Source organism: Xyrauchen texanus, chromosome 24, assembly GCF_025860055.1.
Source record: "Xyrauchen texanus isolate HMW12.3.18 chromosome 24, RBS_HiC_50CHRs, whole genome shotgun sequence".
In the NCBI taxonomy this organism is placed as follows: Eukaryota; Metazoa; Chordata; class Actinopteri; order Cypriniformes; family Catostomidae; genus Xyrauchen; species Xyrauchen texanus.
Window position 1 is genome coordinate 465,509 of NC_068299.1, and position 18,418 is coordinate 483,926.

At 42.3% G+C, this 18,418-nt stretch overlaps 1 protein-coding gene across 1 annotated transcript in view; it reads left to right on the top strand.

Moving 5' to 3' along the window:
• The first annotated feature begins 946 nt into the window (after positions 1-946).
• LOC127617483 (serum response factor-like) overlaps positions 947-18,418 on the top strand; it is a 48,923-nt gene continuing 31,451 nt past the window's right edge. Inside the window, 7 exon segments of the mRNA XM_052089459.1 lie at positions 947-1,156; positions 1,206-1,324; positions 1,326-1,525; positions 1,528-1,619; positions 7,121-7,209; positions 13,388-13,592; positions 13,594-13,656. Coding sequence (XP_051945419.1) covers positions 1,082-1,156; positions 1,206-1,324; positions 1,326-1,525; positions 1,528-1,619; positions 7,121-7,209; positions 13,388-13,592; positions 13,594-13,656 — 843 coding nt within the window. The 5' untranslated portion in view covers positions 947-1,081.

The following is an 18,418-nucleotide window of genomic DNA, read 5'->3' on the forward strand; positions in this document are numbered from 1 at the left end:
TTAAAGGAACTCAAATTAATCACAGCTGCTGTTGAAGAGCAGTACTGGTCTAAATGCAATGATTAGCACAGCAAATGCTCAATATCAACAAAATATTAAACACTTGCACAAAGTCATATAAAATAATACTTAATTCTCTGCCAAGATTCAGTCAACCAATATAATGACTAAATGTCCACAATGATACGATACCCACGAGAAAAATAGCTTATACACTAAATAATGTATTTTTATTGTATCTAAGTATGAGTACATTCATATGCAGATAACTGAGAAAATGGACTAAAATTCTTTAAATTTGTGATGTGTAAATGCATTGTTATTTACTTTGCATTTAGAGCTCTGCTTAAAATAACATTCACTATTTTTCTACTTAATGATTGAGAATAAAGTGTCCAGCGTCTATTCGTGTTTCAGACACGAGGCCCCGCCCCTTTATGTGACGTTTAATGTAAGCGCAACCATTTTTGCATTTATGCAAATGAATATCGTCTTGTAACCAATAGCGCTCCGGTCTGTTCCCTCACGAACCAATCGGCAGGCGTCACTATGACTCACCATATAAGGAGAGACAACTCCAAAAAAGGAAACATCGTATGTCTTTATAAGGAGACAAGTAGATCTGGCGGGTACAGATCACTCCGCTCTTCTGTTGAGTGTTTTGAAGTGTCTCATAAATGCATTTACACTGATGATTGGCAGCTGTCAGTTGTGTAATTGTGAGGTAGAGCAGCAGTAGTGACGCGTCAATAGATTCATGAAGCGACATTAGTACGATTACAGGTCGCACTATATAACATGGCGGAGTAATCGCGGTTGTGCGCGGGTGTTTCCTTATACAGAAAGTGCGTCTCTCCGGAGCAGCAGGAGGTGAAGCGGGAGTGAAGTGTGATTGAAGCCGCGTGAAGGCGCTCAGGTTCGGCATTACTTCTCAAAGTTTCTCGCAGACACTGTACACGCAGACACTGTTTGTTCACCTTCCTGCCGGGTGTGTTTATGAGCACCGGGTCTGATCTCACTCACAGACGGTCGCTCCAGCGCTCAGCTGGCAGGTTCACTGTGATTTTCTCCGGTTTAAAGGATGTTATCCAGCTCCACCGGAGCGGCACTGAGTGGAAACGGATCAGCGGTGGGGAAGAGCGCAGGCCACGGCGCGGTGGTGATCGGCGGTGGGCTTCGTACCGGGTTCGTCCGCTCTGCTCCAGCGGGGATGCTCGGGGAACAGGACCGGACTGGGTATCGGTCAGGCTGGAGGCATGGTGGGTGGTTTGGGAATCGGTGTTCCTGGGAGATTTGAGTTGGGTAAAGAGGACCCCGCACGGCTGCAGCGGCTCGGATGCGGACTCGGACTCGGGCGATGAGGACGAGCACATGGGGTCGATCGGGAACGTCCGGAGGGGCGGAGGAGTCAAGCGGGAGAGAGCGGAGATGGAGGCGGCGATGGTCGGACAGGAGGCCGGCTTACCCTCGGGTGCGTTCGGGGTGGTCGCCGGTGGAGTGGCTGGAGCGAAACCGGGCAAGAAAACCCGGGGAGAGTGAAGATCAAGATGGAGTTTATCGACAACAAACTGCGTCGGTACACCACTTTCAGCAAGAGGAAAACCGGCATTATGAAGAAGGTGAGAATGTGTGTGTGAAACTTTCAACTATGATGCTGAATAATACATGCACAGAAACTACAAACATTGTTTTCTGACTTTGACAGCTACAAGTTTAAGATCTAAGCTGTTGAGTGAAGTTTAGGTTCGAACCCCAGCCCAGTGGTTAAAGGTTTGGGTTCGAACCCCAGCCCAGTGGTTAAAGGTTTGGGTTCGAAACTAAAGGTTTGGGTTCGAACCCCAGCCCAGAGGTAAAAGGTTTGGGTTCGAACCCCAGCCCAGAGGTAAAAGGTTTGGGTTTGCGGGTGGCTGTGGTTCAGGTGGTAGAGCGGGTCGGCTGCTAATCGTAGGGTTGGTGGTTCGAATCCTGGCCCACATGACTCCACATGCCGAAGTGTCCTTGGGCAAGACACTGAACCCCAAGTTGCTCCCAATGGTAGGTTAGCGCCTTGCATGGCAGCTCTGCCGCCATTGGTGTATGAATGTGTGTGTGAATGGGTGATTGGGACACAGTGTAAAGCGCTTTGGTAACCTCTGAGGTTAGAAAAAAGCGCTATATAAGTGCAGACCATTTGGTTTGTGTCTATACTTTTAAAACAACAAAGTATTTGAATGTTTACAGATTGACCCCATTGATTTCCATTGTAATACGTTCATGCCTAAATTTGAATAGACACTGAAGTAATGAATCACACACCTTCAGTTTCGAGGTGGCAGTTATGGCATACAGTAAATGTTTACATTTAATGCCACAAATGTTATTGAGCTTAACATACTGAATATTCCTTTAACATCACCGGTGATCTCACACAAACTTTCAGTGTGATGTAAAGTCCGCGTCGGATGAAGCATAGATTCCTGTGCAGATGCGATGTCTGTCTCTGGTGTAAGTGAGACTGTAGTATCACATGTCTCTCCTTTGGTTTATAGTGACTGAAGTGACAACAGACACGACTGGCTGTGAGCTTTAAATAGACCAGAGCAACTGACATTCTATTACTGACCGGCAGCTCACACACACACATACATACTGGACATCAGTCTCGATGTATGCTCAGGCCGACTAAACCAACCGCTCGCTGTAATCGCTTTGGTTACAGAGGAGATAGTGGATCAGCATGGCTTGTTTCCATCACAATGCAGAGCGTGTCTCTCTCAGGTCCTCCTTCAGATGTTCTTGATCGATTGAGAGGAGAGCCGTTGATGTTCTCCATTTAGCACCGTTTGTGTGCGCTGAAGAGAGGGACATATCTCTGTATTTCACCTGCTGTTCTGTGTCATCCCCTCCATTATCACCTGCTCGGATAAGCCTTTGTTAAATCTCCAAGCATTTGAGTCGTCAGTCATCATGTGTTCGAGCTGAACTCCAGAAACAGACGAGCCAGTGAGCAGGCCACTTTATATCACATGTCAGGAATCGTAATAGACCGATACATCAGCCATTATTTTAAACGATTATGAGGCTATTTCATCATCGCGCTAATGACCAATTAACAGAAATGAACATCTTAAAATGTACGGACAATTATTTTGGATTCTCTCACAATACCTTTATCTTTCCTTTATGAACTGTACCTTGGTTTTACTAAAGTAGCCATATTTAGTAAAAAAAAAACAAAACAACATATTACCATATTTATGGTAAAACCGTAATAATAATAATATAGGAAAATTAGAAACTCTAGTAATTAAAATCGTAATCATTCTGTCAAAAAAACATGATTTGTTTTACTATAGTAACGCCATAATTCTTACCATAAATAATTGTCACATGGTTACGGTTTACTATAGTAAAACAATGGTTATTTTTTTAGCTGGAAACCGTTTACTTTTATGACAAATGAACCGTGGTGTTACTATAGTAAATTCTAAAGTTAATAAAGTAATTTTAAACAATTTTGTGGTTATGTTTTTACTACAAGTACCATGATTGAGCTACAGTATAGTTACTATTTTTAAAAGTAGGGCTGCAACTAGCGATTATTTTGATACTTCGATTAATCTAACGATTATTCGACTATTGGGTGATTATTGCTACGATTAATCATTAGCACTTAGCCGATTATTCAGCTTGTGCCCTGACTTAAAAGGTTGTAATAAACGTGCTTGCTAACTAGGGCTGCAACTAGCGATTATTTTGATACTCGATTAATCGAACTATTATTAGAACAATTATTCGACTATTCTGCGATTATTGCAATGGTTACATGTTAGCTCTTAGCCGATTGTTCATCTTGTGAATAGGTTGTATTAAACGTGCTTGCTAACTTGGGCTGCAACTAGCGATTATTTTGATACTCGATTAATCTAACGATTATTCGGCGATTATTGCTGCGATTAAATCTTGTGAAAAGATTGTATTAAATCTGCTCACTAACAATAAAGAGGACAAAATCATCTTTTAAAAATACCTCTACATGACCTTCACTGAATTAAAGGGGAAATTACTTTTCATTAAGTTTAATTCAGTAAAGAAATTCACTACAAAAATCCTGTTATCAAGTGTTTTTGTCTCGTTTTCCATTAACATTGTCTAAAAATCCTTAAAACAAGAAACATTTACTTGAGAAGCATCTTATAAGATATTTAGACTTGCTTTATGAGGACGTTTCTTAAACAGAAGTGTATTTTATATAAGTGTATTTGTTCACTTGGTCATACTACTGCCAGTGCAGTAAAGAAAAATATACTTATTTTCAACATAAATGGTCTTAAAGCAAGTCTAAATATCTCATATGCTGCTTCTCAGGAGAATGCATCTTTATTAAAGGATTTTTAGATATTTTAAAATATTAGTATTTGTAATATTATATTCAACATTCTCAGATAATGTTTATGTACATGTACGTTGTTTTAAAAGAGTTATTTATATTGGATACATGTAATATAATGGGTTGAAGACTCTCTCGCCTGCTTGTTCACTTCAATCCATCTTAAACTGAAATGGACTGTTCTTCATGATGATAAACGCACAGTGACGCATATATACTCGAGTCATCACGTTATAATCTAGCTGCATTATCAGGGCTCCAGACTGCGAATAAAATGTTTTTATTGCGATATAATTTAAAATCTAGTCATCATTGGGATGTGCGCGCTCATATGCGGTTTCATCAGGTATCATCTTGTGAGTTAGTGAACGCATCTGTAGAGCGGACACCAGCGTGTCTCGCGCCCCTTTTCTAACGAGCTCGCCGCACCGCTCGCAACAACAAACGGATCTTTTTCACGAATCACCCGAAAAGAACTGAGTGTTTGAACTCATGAGCTCAGGTCAGCAGTTTGAATCACATTCACTTTCCCAGCGAATCAGCCGTCACTGGGAGTGCACATTTTTCAAAATAAGAGTCCCATGTGTATTTCGGTTTTGTATCGTGTGTGTGTGTGCGTGTGTGTGTGTGTGTGTGTGTGTGTGTGTGTGTGTGTATATATATATATATATTTATTAAGGCTGTCAATCGATTAAAAATATTAATCGAATTAATTACATGGTTTCCCGATTAATTAATCGCATATACAAATATTTGCTGAGAAAGCCCCTCATATAATAATAATTCAATATATAATGATTATACATATTTATATCAATATATAATTATACATAGTTATCTTTAAATATAGATAAAATTATATATATAAATATATTCAGATAATTAAAATGCATTACATTCTTAATCATTGATTAGGCGATACAAAAATGAGCTTTAGAATATAATGTATTGATTACTACCATATTATTGATCATAAGTCAATCATTGACACACAGTTCACAGTAATCCATTACACAAGTGAATTTATCAATCAGAGATTTATTATGAGAGCTTGTTTAAGGACCGTCAATGTACAGCTGCGTCAGACATGCTTGTGTAGCGTCTCGGGTGTGTTGCGTCATAAACATACATGTTTAGGTCACTGTGTCGAGTTAAATATAGTTTAATACTTACAACACATCTTGAGATCTCTTAGTTCAGATTTGAGCTCCATCAAGTGTTTTGAACACAAGAATGTAACTCATGTTTGTGTTGTGGGTTGTTTTGTTCACTGTATAAACTGTGTGTTGCTCATACAGCTGAAGTGCCCCTTACTGCCCCCTGGAGGAAACAGGTGGTACTGCAAGCATTTCTCAGGACTCTTACTTATTACGGTCCCGGGGCATATTGCGATTAATTGCATTAATTTTTTTAACGCGTTATTTTTTGTCAAATGAATCGCACTGAATTAACACGTTAAATCGACAGCCCTAATATATATATATATATAATATAATCAAGCTTTTGACACTGAGACATTGATGGACTTCATTGAAACGATATTTGATGTAATTATCTGTAATGTAGATTGTGAAGAGCAGTACTAAATAAAACAATCTTTTATCTCTTTTGTATAAATTATGAAATCATTTATGAGACAAAAGATAATGCAAACGTATCTTCTCATCTATATATACGGGTTATTAAACCTCAGATTAATGGGTTATCGGCTGAATACATTGTTTGGGACAGCGATACAATGGCTTCACTTATTCCACAACGAGAGTGCTTCTGTATTTAGTTATTTTGTATTTTTGTATAAATCCCTCTTTGTGATGCACATCAGCTGAAGCTGTTTGGAAAGTTTAAAGTTCACCTGTGATCGGCGTAATCATCATCAGTCTGTCGTGAACTGCAGTTCTGCTCTCACGCCATCATTACAGTTTAAAGTGATCACATGTTACGTTAAATGACATCGAACGTGTGTGTGTGTGTGTGTGTGTGTGTGTGTGTGTGTGTGTGTGTGTGAGTGTGTGTGTGTGTGTGTGTGAGTGTGTGTGTGTGTGTGTGTGAGTGTGTATTTATCACTTTGTGGGGACCAAATGTCCCCATAAGGATAGTAAAACCCAAAATGTTTGACCTTGTGGGGACATTTTGTCGGTCCCCATGAGGAAAACAGCTTATAAATCATACTAAATTATGTTTTTTGAAAATGTAAAAATGCAGAAAGTTTTCTGTGAGGGTTAGGTTTAGGGGTAGGGTTAGGTTTAGGGGATAGAATATAAAGTTTGTACAGTATAAAAACCATTATGTCTATGGAAAGTCCCCATAAAACATGGAAACACAGCATGTGTGTGTGTGTGTGTGTGTGTGAGTGTGTGTGTGTGTGTGATTTTAGTCAATAAGTAAATTTAGTAAATTGAGTGTAAAATGAGTGGTCATTTAATTTGAGCAATATTTGCTTCTTTTTTGGCATCATTAAATGATGTACGTCGCCATCTGCCTGCTCTACAGTACACATCAGAATCAGCCAATGAAAAACCCCGTAAGTAACTTCCACATGTTCATAGTGAGTGTCACATGGTGCATTTCTCAAGGGAACGAAACCGTGTGATCTTCAAGCATGAAGTCATTCCTCTGATAATCTGCTATCACAGAAAGCGATGCTGTTTTGGGATAAAAGCCAAGAAATGAGAGACGGCAGACGTACAGTGTTGGGAAGGTCATTATATGATTGGAGCCACACATGCTGGAGGTGACTGTGATGTTCAGTGTGTTTGTGAGGGTCACATCACCTGCTGTCAATCACATGGGCGCTATATGCGACAGCTGGTCAAACTGCGAGGTGACGTCATCGCATGGTTTGACCGACACTCTCGTTGAACTCAAATGCGGCTGCTTTACGGCTCACATGCGTCTACAGCTGCTGCTCGAACACACGACTTCACGAGACACTTCAGGACAGTCGCTCTCACAGTTCTTGGCTATTGGATGTTTGGGGGGAGTTGACGGGACGTTTCAAAGAGTGTCCTGCACTGCAATTCATCTCAAACATTTTTATGATTATTACACGTGCAGTTTTTATGAGCTAATATTAATTGTGAGACTACATGCTTTAACTATGGAGTGGTGGTGTAGTGGGCTAAAGCACATAACTGGTACTCAGGAGGTTGCTGGTTCGATCCCCACAGTCACCACCATTGTGTCCTTGAGTAAGACACTTAACTCCAGGTTGCTCCGGGGGGATTGTCCCTGTAATAAGTGCTCTGTATTGGTACTCAGAAGGTTGCTGGTTTGATCCCCACAGTCACCACCATTGTGTCCTTGAGTAAGACACTTAACTCCAGGTTGCTCCGGGGGGATTGTCCCTGTAATAAGTGCTCTGTATAATACATTGGTACTCAGAAGGTTGCTGGTTTGATCCCCACAGTCACCACCATTGTGTCCTTGAGTAAGACACTTAACTCCAGGTTGCTCCGGGGGGATTGTCCCTGTAATAAGTGCTCTGTATAATACATTGGTAATCAGGAGGTTGCTGGTTCGATCCCCACAGTCACCACCATTGTGTCCTTGAGTAAGACACTTAACTCCAGGTTGCTCCGGGGGGATTGTCCCTGTAATAAGTGCTCTGTATAATACATTGGTAATCAGAAGGTTGCTGGTTTGATCCCCACAGTCACCACCATTGTGTCCTTGAGCAAGGCACTTAACTCCAGGTTGCTCCGGGGGGATTGTCCCTGTAATAAGTGCTCTGTATAATACATTGGTAATCAGAAGGTTGCTGGTTTGATCCCCACAGTCACCACCATTGTGTCCTTGAGTAAGACACTTAACTCCAGGTTGCTCCGGGGGGATTGTCCCTGTAATAAGTGCACTGTAAGTCACTTTGGATAAAAGCGTCTGATAAATGCTTAAATGTAAATGTAACTATCCATTTGTCACACTGTAGGACTATTTAAAATGTGTCATTAAATCGGCGAGCAGTGGACGGTGTTGACCGATCGAGCTCATGGTTTGTTCTTCTCTACCCGTCCAAACAGGTGGAGTTCATTTATTTCCAAGATTCAGTGCATTCCTGATCACAGACAGATATTCCCACAGTTGTCAGGGAATGTTTGCCATGTGGACATTTACTATATGCTGCTGTCGAGTCCGTTCAGCAGTTCTGCTTGTCTGTTGCATTACATTTGCTGTTGATGCATTTGTCATTGAATAATGTTTCAGTTCTGTTCTTTACAGTCAGTTGTTGATCAAAAACAAGAACAGAAACATTTGTTTCTAATCACGTGAAGCACGGATGTGGTAAATAAGCCGTTAGACTCCTCTCAGATTAATATACACTCATCTCAAACATGTTTGTGGGACGCTCGCTGTACTGACTCTTTTCTTAAAGAGACAGTACCGTTTAAACACTTGTTACATATGCATGTATTGGTAAATTATGCATGTAAACAATAAACATGTAACAGTGTATATATATATTGTTACATGTTCACTGTTTATTTATAGGTGCATTAACTCGTACACTGTTGCTAATATAAACACTCGACACACAGAGTCTTAAAAACGAAGTGTTCATTTATCAATAAATAAAAAAATATATATTTATTATTAGGGGTTCAAGCTCGTAGGATTTATATTATTATTATTCTGCCCTAAAACTGATTGTGCAGACCAAACCGTAACTCGTAGAGAGCTGAGACTTAGAGGGAAGGTAGTCCCCCAGATTACTACAACGTAGGTCCGATCAGCCTTAAGGTGGCGCTATAGTGATCATGTTTAAGTTTTGGTCCATAACTCCTAAACCATTTGTCGCACACAAGTGTCTAACGTCATTGGAATCCTTGGCTCAAGTCGAACAAAACGTATATCTCCGATTTAATTTCCGTCATGAGAATGTGTGCGCTAATGTGCATCATTAGAAAAACCTACTTTTTCAAACTCCTCCTAGCCCGTATGTTCGATTCGAACAACAATTGGGGTGTCTACTATAAACCCTCCTGACCAAAAAGTTGTCAAAGGAATTTTGATTCGTTGATGCGTTGTGAAGATATAAGCCAATGAATTGGTCAGGCAGGCGTCGATCCATTTTGTACGTATTGACCAATATCTACCAAACAAAAGGCCAAATGTTATGAAACTTGATACACTTATACAACAGCGCATTTTGAGTCTGCATGCCAAATCGCGAAACAAATCACCTGTAGGGGGCGCTACAACAAGAAAATGCTCATAACTCCGCAACTGTGTTATCAATGAAGTTGGAAATTGGTATGCTTCTTGTAGGGGTCAAATCCTAACATATATTACAATATGACTGAGACAAATAAAAAAACATGGCCGCCAGCAGCCAATCATATTTCTGCAAAATGGCTGTATAAATGGTGTGTAAATTATTGTATATTATCCAAAGTTACCTGCTATTGTGAACTGCATCTAGGACTCCCTAGGTCAATAATTATCAAAGAGAATATGAACTTTAGTTATTTATTTAGTTATGTAGAGGTTGCATTTATCATGTGTGTTTGGCCAAGTGTATCAAAAGCCTATAATTCCTCAAATAAATATTCAAACTTCTAAAACCTTTTTTGGAGATTGGGTGCTTTGTGGCTTTATAACAGTTAAAAAGTAAACAAACGATGACATTTACATTTATGCATTTGGCAGATGCTTTTATCCAAAGTGACTTACAGAGCCCTTATTACAGGGACAATCCCCCCGGAGCAACCTGGAGTTAAGTGTCTTACTCAAGGACACAATGGTGGTGACTGTGGGGATCAAACCAGCAACCTTCTGAGTACCAATGTATTATACAGTGCACTTATTACAGGGACAATCCCCCCGGAGCAACCTGGAGTTAAGTGTCTTACTCAAGGACACAATGGTGGTGACTGTGGGGATCAAACCAGCAACCTTCTGATTACCAATGTATTATACAGAGCACTTATTACAGGGACAATCCCCCCGGAGCAACCTGGAGTTAAGTGCCTTACTCAAGGGCACAATGGTGGTGACTGTGGGGATCAAACCAGCAACCTTCTGATGACCAGTTAAGTGCCTTACTCAAGGACACAATGGTGGTGACTGTGGGGATCAAACCAGCAACCTTCTGATGACCAGTTAAGTGCCTTACTCAAGGGCACAATGGTGGTGACTGTGGGGATCAAACCAGCAACCTTCTGATGACCAGGTAAGTGCCTTACTCAAGGACACAATGGTGGTGACTGTGGGGATCAAACCAGCAACCTTCTGATGACCAGTTAAGTGCCTTACTCAAGGACACAATGGTGGTGACTGTGGGGATCAAACCAGCAACCTTCTGATGACCAGTTAAGTGCCTTACTCAAGGACACAATGGTGGTGACTGTGGGGATCAAACCAGCAACCTTCTGATGACCAGTTAAGTGCCTTACTCAAGGACACAATGGTGGTGACTGTGGGGATCAAACCAGCAACCTTCTGATTACCAATGTATTATACAGAGCACTTATTACAGGGACAATCCCCCCGGAGCAACCTGGAGTTAAGTGTCTTACTCAAGGACACAATGGTGGTGACTGTGGGGATCGAACCAGCAACCTTCTGATTACCAGATTACCAGTTATGTGCTTAGACCACTACAACACCACCACTCCAGTATAACAGGACCATAACAATTATCCAGGATCAAAAGACATATTTAACACCGGTTTGCAAATTCAGCAACTTACAAAGTACATATACAAATACAAATACATTATTTTGCATACTTTGAAGGTTCTTAAAAGGCTTAAACCCTGAAAATTGCTGCTTGCAGCTATATTTATTATTATTATTATTATTATGGATTAAATATTGTTATTGAATTTTGAATAACATTGTGTATATCACATATGGGTGTTTCTTCAACTTCGGGCACTTTCATGTCCCAGGGTGTTGATTTGTATATTTAAACAAACAGATTTAAACTTTTTTCTTTTTCTTTTTGTTATTCATGCAGATGACAATAAAATTGGAATTGGAAACTTTTCATCAGGCCTACATCATTTATTTTCGGCACATTTCAAATGTCCTTTATGTACTGATTATCATTGTCCCATGTGTGTCAAACATGTTGAGTGATCCAAACATCATCTGCAGCTGAAACTGAACTTATGATCAGATTTTAGGAGTGAACGCACTTAACAGCATAGAGAGATATAGGATGCTGCCTTGCTCCCTATTTAGTGCATGACTTAACCTCCAGTGTGCTGTCTGTCTGCACTGGTCTCAGAACAGTTATAGGAGAGCTATAGGATGCTCCCTTGCTCCCTATTTAGTGCATGACTTAACCTCCAGTGTGCTGTCTGTCTGCACTGGTCTCAGAACAGTTATAGGAGAGCTATAGGATGCTCCCTTGCTCCCTATTTAGTGCATGACTTAACCTCCAGTGTGCTGTCTGTCTGCACTGGTCTCAGAACAGTTATAGAGAGCTATAGGATGCTCCCTTGCTCCCTATTTAGTGCATGACTTAACCTCCAGTGTGCTGTCTGTCTGCACTGGTCTCAGAACAGTTATAGGAGAGCTATAGGATGCTCCCTTGCTCCCTATTTAGTGCATGACTTAACCTCCAGTGTGCTGTCTGTCTGCACTGGTCTCAGAACAGTTATAGGAGAGCTATAGGATGCTCCCTTGCTCCCTATTTAGTGCATGACTTAACCTCCAGTGTGCTGTCTGTCTGCACTGGTCTCAGAACAGTTATAGAGAGCTATAGGATGCTCCCTTGCTCCCTATTTAGTGCATGACTTAACCTCCAGTGTGCTGTCTGTCTGCACTGGTCTCAGAACAGTTATAGGAGAGCTATAGGATGCTCCCTTGCTCCCTATTTAGTGCATGACTTAACCTCCAGTGTGCTGTCTGTCTGCACTGGTCTCAGAACAGTTATAGAGAGATATAGGATGCTCCCTTGCTCCCTATTTAGTGCATGACTTAACCTCCAGTGTGCTGTCTGTCTGCACTGGTCTCAGAACAGTTATAGAGAGCTATAGGATGCTCCCTTGCTCCCTATTTAGTGCATGACTTAACCTCCAGTGTGCTGTCTGTCTGCACTGGTCTCAGAACAGTTATAGGAGAGCTATAGGATGCTCCCTTGCTCCCTATTTAGTGCATGACTTAACCTCCAGTGTGCTGTCTGTCTGCACTGGTCTCAGAACAGTTATAGAGAGATATAGGATGCTCCCTTGCTCCCTATTTAGTGCATGACTTAACCTCCAGTGTGCTGTCTGTCTGCACTGGTCTCAGAACAGTTATAGAGAGCTATAGGATGTTCCCTTGCTCCCTATTTAGTGCATGACTTAACCTCCAGTGTGCTGTCTGTCTGCACTGGTCTCAGAACAGTTATAGAGAGATATAGGATGCTCCCTTGCTCCCTATTTAGTGCATGACTTAACCTCCAGTGTGCTGTCTGTCTGCACTGGTCTCAGAACAGTTATAGAGAGCTATAGGATGCTCCCTTGCTCCCTATTTAGTGCATGACTTAACCTCCAGTGTGCTGTCTGTCTGCACTGGTCTCAGAACAGTTATAGAGAGCTATAGGATGCTCCCTTGCTCCTATTTAGTGCATGACTTAACCTCCAGTGTGCTGTCTGTCTGCACTGGTCTCAGAACAGTTATAGAGAGATATAGGATGCTCCCTTGCTCCCTATTTAGTGCATGACTTAACCTCCAGTGTGCTGTCTGTCTGCACTGGTCTCAGAACAGTTATAGAGAGATATAGGATGCTCCCTATTTAGTGCATGACTTAAAAACTTAATGAGGTTTCTTACCAGATGTAGTTTTGTTGGCGTTTCTCCCAAAGACAAACTCTGCTGTGGTCAGCGCCATGTTGTTTGGTCACATGACTTTAACCCTTTACTAACAGCACAGAGTCTCCTGAACTGAGACACATTGGCATTATATTGCCCATTGGCATACCCGCTCTGTTGTTATCTAGCTGTCAGTATCAACTTAGCCCTCGTTTGTCATTTCAAATGTAGGTGACTAGTTTGACCTGTAATCTTTTCTCTCTCTTTGTGTTTGAAGGCGTACTGAGCTGTCCACGCTCACAGGAACTCAAGTCCTGCTCTTAGTGGCGAGCGAGGCGGGTCACGCCTACACGTTTGCCACACGCAAACTGCAGCCCATGATCACCAGTGAGACGGGTAAAGCTCTCATCCAAACCTGCCTGAACTCGCCCGATTCTCCACCCCGATCCGACCCGTCCACAGACCAGAGGATGAGCGCCACGAGGCTTCGAGGAAACGGACCTGACCTACCAGGTGTCCGAGTCGGAGAGTCTTGGAGAAACCAAGGTGAGTTCAGAGCGCCTCTCTTTACCGTGTTTACTGAAGTGTGGACCAACACTTGTTGGTTTCTGTCCAGATGAATTATTGCTTTTATTGTCGCTCTCTGACCGGAACACAGTATATTTGTTCTCCATTCTGTCTCAAAGTTTTGGTTCCTCGATACCTTATTATTAAATGACATGAACAATATTTACAGAGCAAGCCATTGTTGTATTTTTCCACAGAGATGGGTCAAAATGAGAGATGGGGAATTGTTGCATTATTTGTTAGTGTTGTCAAAAATACCGGTACCAAGTCGGTACTCAAACAAAAAATAATTTACGATACCAGAATTTCTGGAGGTACAGAGTACCGGGTCTACCCGTTACCCGTGCAGAGTCGGGAACTTTCAAATGCTCACAACAAGCAAAACATGACGGGTGTGTTTCACCTGACCCAAGTGATCGGTGTCTTCTCTTTGTGCATCAGCATCAACTCCCTTTGAACCCGTTGTTCAGATTAACCCTAGAAATGTAGTTTGGCGTGACCGGGATGCAGACCCAAAGCCGCCAGTTGTCCTCTTCGCCGGGTCACTTTTGCTCTCGAGCATGTTTCGTCTCATTGATAAAAACTTGATTCTGCCTCTGTGACCATATATGGTGTGGTTTCCCAGCGCACGGTTGGCCGAGGCCCCTCGCATTCCTTATAAGTTGCAGCTGTCTCTAAACTCGCTGTTTCTGCTCTCACTGTGGGCCTTTCTGCGCTGATGGGATTTGGAGGTTGTGTGTTTAGGGTGGGCATGTGTCGTTATGGTCGTTTGCCCGTGCATCACAACTATAGAGACACAGTCTGCTGTATGTTATTATAACCACCACAAAATGACAAAGTCATTTTCACATCACATATGGTGTATGTAGTCAGTGTTTAGACTTTGGATTTTTAAGTAAATGCTGTTGAACTCTTAGGGAGGTGTTTGTTAAGACATCTCTATTACTATTGCTTATAGTAATTAAACTTACCATTTTCACCTGAGAAACATCCCATAGACCTACATTCAAAGAGACTCTTTTTCACTTTAGCCTGTGAACAACCACCTAAAGCACCCTAGCAACCACCCAAAACACCGACAACCACCCAAAACATCCTAGCAACCACCTAAAGCACCCTAGCAACCACCCAAAACACCGACAACCACCTAAAGCACCCTAGCAACTCTTAGAGCCTTTTTTTTCTCACTTTAGTTGTAATGGGATATCAGTCCACTTTTCAATTACATTGTCATTTTTTTGGAACCCAGTCAACTTAATTTGTTTATAATAATTTGTTAATATTGTAATTTATTATTATTATTTTATCCCCTTTTCTTCACAATTTGGAAAGCCCAATTCCCACTACTAGGTAGGTCCTCGTGGTGGCGTAGTGACTCGCCTCAATCCGGGTGGCGAGGACGAATCTCAGTTGCCTCCGCATCTGAGACCGTCAATCCGTGCATCTTATCACGTGACTTGTTGAGCGTTACCATGGAGATGTAGCGCGTGTGGAGGCTTCACGCTATTCTCCGCGGCATCCACGCACAACTCACCACACGCCCCACCGAGAGCGAGAACCACATTATAGCGACCACGAGGAGGTTACCCCATGTGACTCTACCCTCCCTAGCAACTGGGCCAATTTGGTTGCTAAGGAGACCTGGCTGGAGTCACTCACCACACGCCCCACCGAGAGCGAGAACCACATTATAGCGACCACGAGTAATGACCATAACTAGCATGGTATCAGATTTGGATTGGGCTCATTGGACCGATAATCGATCAGACTAAAAACACCAGTATTGGACCCGATACCGATATAGGTGTAGGATCAGTGTATCCCTACTAGCAACCACCCAAAACACTCTAGCAACCACCCAAAACATCAAAGCATCTGCCTAAAACAACCTAGCAACCACCCAAAACACTCTAACAACCACCCAAGACAGCCTAGCAACAACCTAAAACAACCTAGCAACCACCCAAAACACTCTAGCAACCACCCAAAACATCCTAGTAACCACCCAAAACATCCTAGCAACCACCTAAAACACCCTAGCACCCACCCAAAACACCCTAGCAACCACCCAAAACATTAAATTATCCACCTAAAACATCCTAGCAACCACCCAAAACACCCTAGTAACCACCTAAAACCCCCTAGCAACCACCCAAAACATCATAGCATCTGCCTAAAACAACCTAGCAAGTACACAAAACATCCTAGGAACCACCTAAAACACCCTAGCAACCAGCCAAAACATCATAGAAACCACCCAAAACACCCTAGCAACCACCCAAAACATCAAAGAATCCACCTAAAACATCCTAGCAACCACCAAAAACACCCTAGTAACCACCCAAAACACCCTAGCAACCACCCAAAACATCATAGCATCTGCCTAAAACAACCTAGCAACCACCAAAAACACCCTAGTAACCACCCAAAACATCCTAACAACCACCTAAAACACCCTACCAACCACCCGAAACATCATAGCATCTGCCTAAAACAACCTAGCAACCACCAAAAACACCCTAGTAACCACCCAAAACATCCTAACAACCACCCGAAACATCATAGCATCTGCCTAAAACAACCTAACAACCACCCAAAACACCCTCATGGCAGCAGTGAGTCTTGGGAGGCACCACTAATTTCTGTCACTCTTTTTCTTGAGAAAATGTTAAAGTCTAGTCTTTTTTTTTGTCTTACTTACAAGACCAGAACTCTTGAGTGTTATATGTATAGAAAACGTGCAAAAGTTTAACCTCTAAGGATTTCACTGCACTTTTTCTCGATTTTTGCTGCCCAAAATGACTGTGGCTTTTCTTAAAAATTGCACCTTGTTTGGCAGTGAATGATGTGAATAGAGCCTCATCTGTATTCACATCAGAGGAAATCTCTGACTGATTGACAAATTCACTTGCAAAAAGGATTGCTGTGAACTGTGTACCATATTTATATATCCGATTATTATTATTGGGATGGCACCTACACCCTTAACAGCTCAGAGTCCTTTTTCATGGAGAACAATAACCGTTGATGTCTGTTACTAAACTCAACGCTCTCTCTGGTGGGTCCATCTGAACGCTATGCCAGTATGTTTTGAGCTCCAGCGATCATTAGAGTCGAACTATCTCCTCCATCACTCACACACTTAAACATGGCGTGAACCCAAACCGCATTACTCTCCGCACGTCAGTCTGTATGTCAGCCACTGCACGCTGATGTTTGTTCATGCTCGAGAATATGTCATAGAGAGACGTTTTAACTTGGCGTACTCGATGCATTCCGAACATTGCGATGCCAAGGCTCGCTCCGTCCCTGCGGTCTGTGTTGTGATGGTTGGTGCGCCTAAACTCACCCACATCAGTGACTGTGGAAATTAAAAATCCCCTTGACACCAGCGTATTAGAAGCCGTTGCAAAGGTAGTTCTGAGAAGAGTTAAGAGCAGAAGTTGAGAGCAGATGACACTTGGTTTGATTGTATCATGAGACTGTGACATTCAGACGTTTTTGATACTTTTTGGCGCCAGTACTTCCTGTATAATTGTGTTTTCCAGAAGAAGAATGGGAAGTGTTTGCCTTCGGTTGACTAGGAAAACAGTCCATTTTAGATTTTAAATATTAGTTTTAATTCTGATGGTTTCACACATTGTGGTTGACACGAGGGTTTGGGTTTGGGTCATTCATTTGGGGATTTATAATGTTCATTTTGCTTCCGTATAAAAGACATTTTATCTCGGCTGATTTAGTAAATTATAAAGGATTTAGTCAATTATGCTGACTTTTGCTACATTATGAAAAATGCTAATTTAAAAAATAACAACAGGTCCAAAACATAAATTGCAGCGATCCCACTTTATATGAGCTGTTTTACTGCACTAACATTAAAATACATACAGTTGGTGTTGTCTCGATACCATCATTTCAGTAGTTTGTACCGATACCAGCGAAATGTCACGGTTCTCAATACCAATATTAGTAATTAGTACAGCTTAAGTACATAGTAGTTGAAAACACCTAATGTGTGTGTCTGGGTATCTTAGCAAGTATTGGTGCTGACTATCACACCTGGAGTCGGGAGTTTGAGTGAGTCCAGTCAGGTCTCCTTAGCAACCAAATTGGGCCGGTTGCTAGGGAGGGTAGAGTCACATGGGGTAACCTGCTCATGGTCGCTATAATGTGGTTCTCGCTCTCAGTGGGGCGTGTGGTGAGTAACTCCAGTCAGGTCTCCTTAGCAACCAAATTGGGCGGTTGCTAGGGAGGGTAGAGTCACATGGGGTAACCTCCTCGTGGTCGCTATAATGTGGTTCTCGGCCTCGGTGGGGCGTGTGGTGAGTGACTCCAGTCAGGTCTCCTTAGCAACCAAATTGGGCCGGTTGCTAGGGAGGGTAGAGTCACATGGGGTAACCTCCTCGTGGTCGCTATAATGTGGTTCTCGCTCTCAGTGGGGCGTGTGGTGAGTTGTGCGTGGATGCCGTGGAGAATAGCGTGAAGCGTCCACACGTGCTACGTCTCCATGGTAACACACTAAACAAGTCACGTGATAAGATGCGCGAATTGACGGTCTCAGACGCGGAGGCAACTGAGATGGAGACGTAGCGCGTGTGGAGGCTTCACGCTATTCTCAGCGGCATCTACACACAACTCAGCACACGCCCCACCGAGAGCGAGAACCACATTATAGTGACCACGAGGAGGTTACCCCATGTGACTCTACCCTCCCTAGGAACCGGGCCAATTTGGGTGCTAA